Raw genomic sequence first — 4,812 nt, forward strand, 5'->3', positions numbered from 1 at the left:
GTCAGCTGGTTAAACATAGGTTGCCAAAGAGGAAGCAAAGTGGGAAAAAGCAACAGGGAATGTGGGGTCGCCTTCTGCTGCTCTGCGCAGAGTGCTCCGTGCACTCTGCGCAGAGTGCACGGTCAGGTCACCCGAAATACAAGATGTCTTCCCACCTCAACCAGGTTGTTTCTCTGGGGTTTCAACATGTTCACCGCTCAGATTTCAAACAGAGTCCCAGTCAAGTTGCTCCGCTGATAGCCGAGGGGCTAAATTGGTCGAATTGAAGCCGAAAAGTTCCCGGTTCAATCCCCAATGTCCACAGCCTGACGTCTGGTCAACCCAGAGCTTGATGTTTCCCTACCCCCGACCTGGTCCATAGAGCACGACCTTCCCAGGGTCAGAAAGGAGCAGTGTGACTACCAGAAGCAAACTCTTATCATTGCCAACAGCCTAGCAGAAGTAAGAAAAAGTGTTCAGAGAGTGCCGTAGTCACTGCTCGTGAAAAGCCTGGGAACTAGACGAATCTCGAGAGCTCATGTTTCGTTTCCTCTGCCACCCCCCCCCCCCCCCCCAATACAAACGATGTTCTGCCGGTAAGAAATCGACGGATCCATCACAACCGTTTATCCAACGTGAGGCAGGATGACCACGATGAGGGTGCAGGAGTGCCATAGAGGCCTCCGAACGACAACATAGAAGAACGCTGCTGCTGTACAACGGTCGGTTGGGTACACTATCTAGTCTTAAACAAACTAGGCGGGATGTTTTCACTAAAAGAAGAACATACGACTGCACTTAAAGCGTTTGGGGAGAAGAAATTATTATTTGTCGCTCAGTGCTGCGTCCCCAGTTTCGTTGATCTGATGGGTCGAGGGCCTGTCAAATCGCGTCTAGAGGTATTTTGGTCTGTGCCCGTCTGGGGAAGTAGATATCGAAAAATGAACCGACATGTTGGTTTTGCGAGAGCGCGCTACCTTGTAATAGGCTGAACTCTCGTTTTTTGAATTTGCCTTTTTAACATTGTTTATTACATTACACATACCCACTTAAATAGATGCATGTTTGCATTATTTAGAAGGTGTATCTCGTTGAGATGTGGGCCTAATGCTGTGGCCCCATGGTATTGCCATTAGCGCGCTAATGTCCACAGCTACCAGTTACGTACGGGGGGGTCACTGAAGCAATAGTCAAACAAGTGGTATCACTGCTCTTCTCTAAGCCCGGGAAGGTTCACATAAAAAGCAGAGGAATCCAAAATCCATGTATCTGGATTCACTGTAAATAGCTTTGGGTCAAAGTATTTGCAACATAAAGAAACTGTAACAGGTCAACGGAAAAACAGTAAAAAGTTGAATTAATATGTAATAAAAAATTTCTTCCATAAACAACACAGCAGCTCCACATGACTCAAAAGTTTCCCAAGACACAATTAGTTGAACGTTCTTGGCCAGAAAGGGGAAAGTCTGGATATTTTAGCATTTTGAGTGAATTGACACTTTTATGGGACCACAATAGCTGCCCAGGTGTTTTCCTAATGGATTTCCTTCTTGTTGAGGAACTTCAGAGTCTCACGTGACAAATATTCAGATGGAAACCTTTAAAGTTGGATCTGTAGTATGCATTGTTTTTTTTCAAAGAAGCGAGTTAGAAAACAAACAGCCATGTGTACATTAAACATTCTCAAAGAAAGGTAAAATATTCAAGACAATAATGCACGTACTTAAAGTCCACATGTAGACTATGGTGTTTTTTTTTTTCTCTATGGGCGTAAAATTCTAAAACAAATTAAAATCCAAAAAAATCTTTTTTTCCTCCTTGTGTCCCAAATTAGGACTTGGAATTGATGAAAAAAAAGCAAGGTTGTCTATATACAAAGTTCCGTTGTGTGTGAACATTTTTTCGCAGTAAAGTTTTAGGTAAAAAAACAACGTAAAAAGCCTCTAATCCAAGGAAGATTTGGCCAGCATTCATGCGTCATAACATGGGCACATTTTACTCACTTTGGCAGATCAACTGATTACCTGTGGGCCGATGTTGGTGGCAAAAGTTGAGTACAGAGGCTCGATAAATATTCTATTCTATGCAAAATAAAAGAAACTTCGGAAAAATAAACGTTTGAATCCGGCCACAACACATAAAAGTGGACAGTGTTTTTTTTTCCCTTTGAGGGCTTGTCGAATCACTCCAGGGTTGGTCTCATCCGTGATAATACAATTTTTTGTTTTGTGTTTTTGGGGTAACTTTCAATACTTTTTGGGGGATTTTCTGCAAAGACAAACAGCGACACTCGCACCCACCCCGGTCGCTCTGCTTGGTCGTCCCAAATGTTCCCGAGGCAATAAACTCCTTGGACTCATTGTTGGGGAAGGCTAGCCGAGTGCGTGGGAATCTTGGAGTCCTCAAAGCGATGACACCAACCTCTAGGCGCAACCAGCGGCCGCGTCCGTAATAAACAAAACAAATCAACACAAGCTACGTTTTCTCAGTTATTTTTCAACAGGGTTAAAACAAACATAGTAATGAACTTGCAGCGTTGATCCCATTAGGAATAAGATATGTTTTTCTGTACAATTTCTTCTCTCCACGCAGTGTGAAATTGTTTTTTCTTGTTTTCTAAGACTCACAAACTTTTGCACCCACAATCACACACACACGTTGTATTGCCAGCTTTTCCTGGCTGTGTGCGTAATGTTTCCGCGCAAGCTGCCCAGTTCTTGATGAGAATGAGAAGCGCTTTTTTTTTTAATGTAGGCCAAGTCCGTTAAAATACCCGCATTAGCGTACTACGAAAAAAAGAAGAAAGGGACGATATTTCGGGTTATAGCGATAAAAATGGCGCAACCAACAGCCGAAGCAGAAACTGACAAATTCTCAGTCGGCATTTTGAGAAAAACAAGACTCCAGTTTTCCTTTGAAGAGAGACAGCGTCATGCAAATCGATGAGTCAAAAGAACCCCACAAACCCTCCCCCAACAGTCTGTCCCCCAGCCCAAAACACCCTCCCCCCAAAATCCCAAAGTATTTGTTTAAGCAGCAGCAGTCAATTTTTTTAGCAGTTTCTTTCGGCAACACAAACCTCAACAACAAAGCCGACCGGATCTGTCAAAGCGACCGCGTTCCCGTGTCGTCCCAGCTCCGCTTCTGTTTTCACTCTCTCGACGGGAAACGGGAAAGTTGTGGACGATTGTTCCAGTGGAACTCCTTACACATACATACACACACACACACACACACACACACAAACACACACGCACACACACACACGCACACGCACACGCACACTCATTCACTCACACACACCCTTTACAGTTCCATATTCTGTGGCTGTTCTATGTCCCAGGCAATATCACGACAGGGAACAACTTTTGCAAAAAGAGAGAGTAGAGGGACTCTATCGGGGGGGGGGGGGGGGGGGTGGGTGGTGGGTGTGGGTGGATGGGGGGGGGGGGGGGGGGGGGGGCAGGTGTGCGTACGTGGGGGGCAGCCGGGGATTACGTGGAGGTAGGCACCCCTTTGACCATGGGCTCGCGGTTGAGGTAGGTGGCCCAGTACACCAGGTTGAAGGTCCCGAACAGCACGGGGAACACGATGCGCGACATCTTGTCGATCTTGCTCACGCTGTTGTACGTCTTCTTGGGGTCCAGGGCGCGCACGTCGGAGGCGGAGCCCCCCATGCCCATGCCCACGCCGATGCCCACCGAGCGCAGCTGCACCGAGGTGGTGTTGGAGATGGTGGAGATGCTGGCCGACATGTCCTTGGTGAGGTTGGGCGTGTAGTTGACCCCGGCCGTGCACGCGTTGTTGGGCTTCTTGGAGAGCACCATGGGGTCACGCTTCTGTGGAGGAGGAGGAAGAGGAGGAGGGGGAGGAGGTGGTGGAAGAGGAGGAGGAAGAGGTGGAGGAAGAGGTGGAGGGGGAGGAGGAGAAGGAGGAGGAGGAGGAGGAAGAGGTGGAGGAGGAGGAGGAGCGGGTTGGAGGAGGTGGAGGAGGTGGAGGAGGAGGAGGAGGAGGAGGGGGTGCAGGAGGAGGAGGAAGATGAGGAGGAGGTAGAGGAGGAGGTGGAGGAGGAGGCGGAGCAGTAGGTGGAGGAGGTGGAGGAGTACGAGGAGGACGGAGGAGGAGGAGGTGGAGGAGGAGGAGGAGCGGGTAGGAGGAGGTGGAGGAGGAGGAGGAGGAGGAGGAGGAGGAAGGGGAGGACGGAGGACGGAGGAGGGAGGAGGAGGAGGAGGAGGAGGAGGTGGAGGAAGTGGAGGCAGAGGGTGGAGGAGGATGAAGTGGAGGAGGAGGAAGAGGAGTAGGAAAGGGGGAGGGTCAAAAGCAGCAAAGGGTCAGTCGCACCCTTTTATCCATCCCCTTGCGACTGGGCGCTGTGTCGCCATGGTGACGGGGGGGGAGGGCGTGTCCTCACCTTGGGGTGCTGCGCCTCCAGGGCCTTCTTGCCGTCCCAGGCCCAGCTCCGCTTGGTGAAGTAGTTGACGGTGGCGAACTCGATGAGGGCGGAGAAGACGAAGGCGTAGCACACGGCGATGAACCAGTCCATGGCCGTGGCGTACGCCACCTTGGGGAGGGAGTTACGGGCGCTGATGCTGAGCGTCGTCATGGTGAGCACCGTGGTGACGCCTGGGCGGAGGGGGAGGGGGTGGACAGGGAGGAAGAGGAGGAGGAGGGGGAGGAGGAGGAGGAGGGGGAGGAGGAAGAGGTGGAAGAGGAGGAGGGGGAGGAAAGGGTGGAGGGAGGTAGAGGGGGAGGAAGAGGGGGAGGAGGAAGAGGAAGATGAGGAAGAGGTGGGAGAGGAGGAGGGGGAGGAAAGGGTGGAGGAGGAGGAGGAGG

General features: G+C 50.4%; 1 protein-coding gene across 1 annotated transcript in view; it reads right to left on the reverse strand.

Moving 5' to 3' along the window:
* Nucleotides 1-3,440: 3,440 nt before the first annotated feature.
* LOC115542812 (gamma-aminobutyric acid receptor subunit alpha-5) overlaps nucleotides 3,441-4,812 on the reverse strand; it is a gene marked incomplete at its 5' end in the record, with an annotated part of 1,999 nt that continues 627 nt past the window's right edge. Inside the window, 2 exon segments of the mRNA XM_030355242.1 lie at nucleotides 3,441-3,818; nucleotides 4,391-4,602. Coding sequence (XP_030211102.1) covers nucleotides 3,474-3,818; nucleotides 4,391-4,602 — 557 coding nt within the window.

The sequence above is a fragment of the Gadus morhua genome, chromosome 4 (genome assembly GCF_902167405.1).
Source record: "Gadus morhua chromosome 4, gadMor3.0, whole genome shotgun sequence".
Taxonomy (NCBI): Eukaryota; Metazoa; Chordata; class Actinopteri; order Gadiformes; family Gadidae; genus Gadus; species Gadus morhua.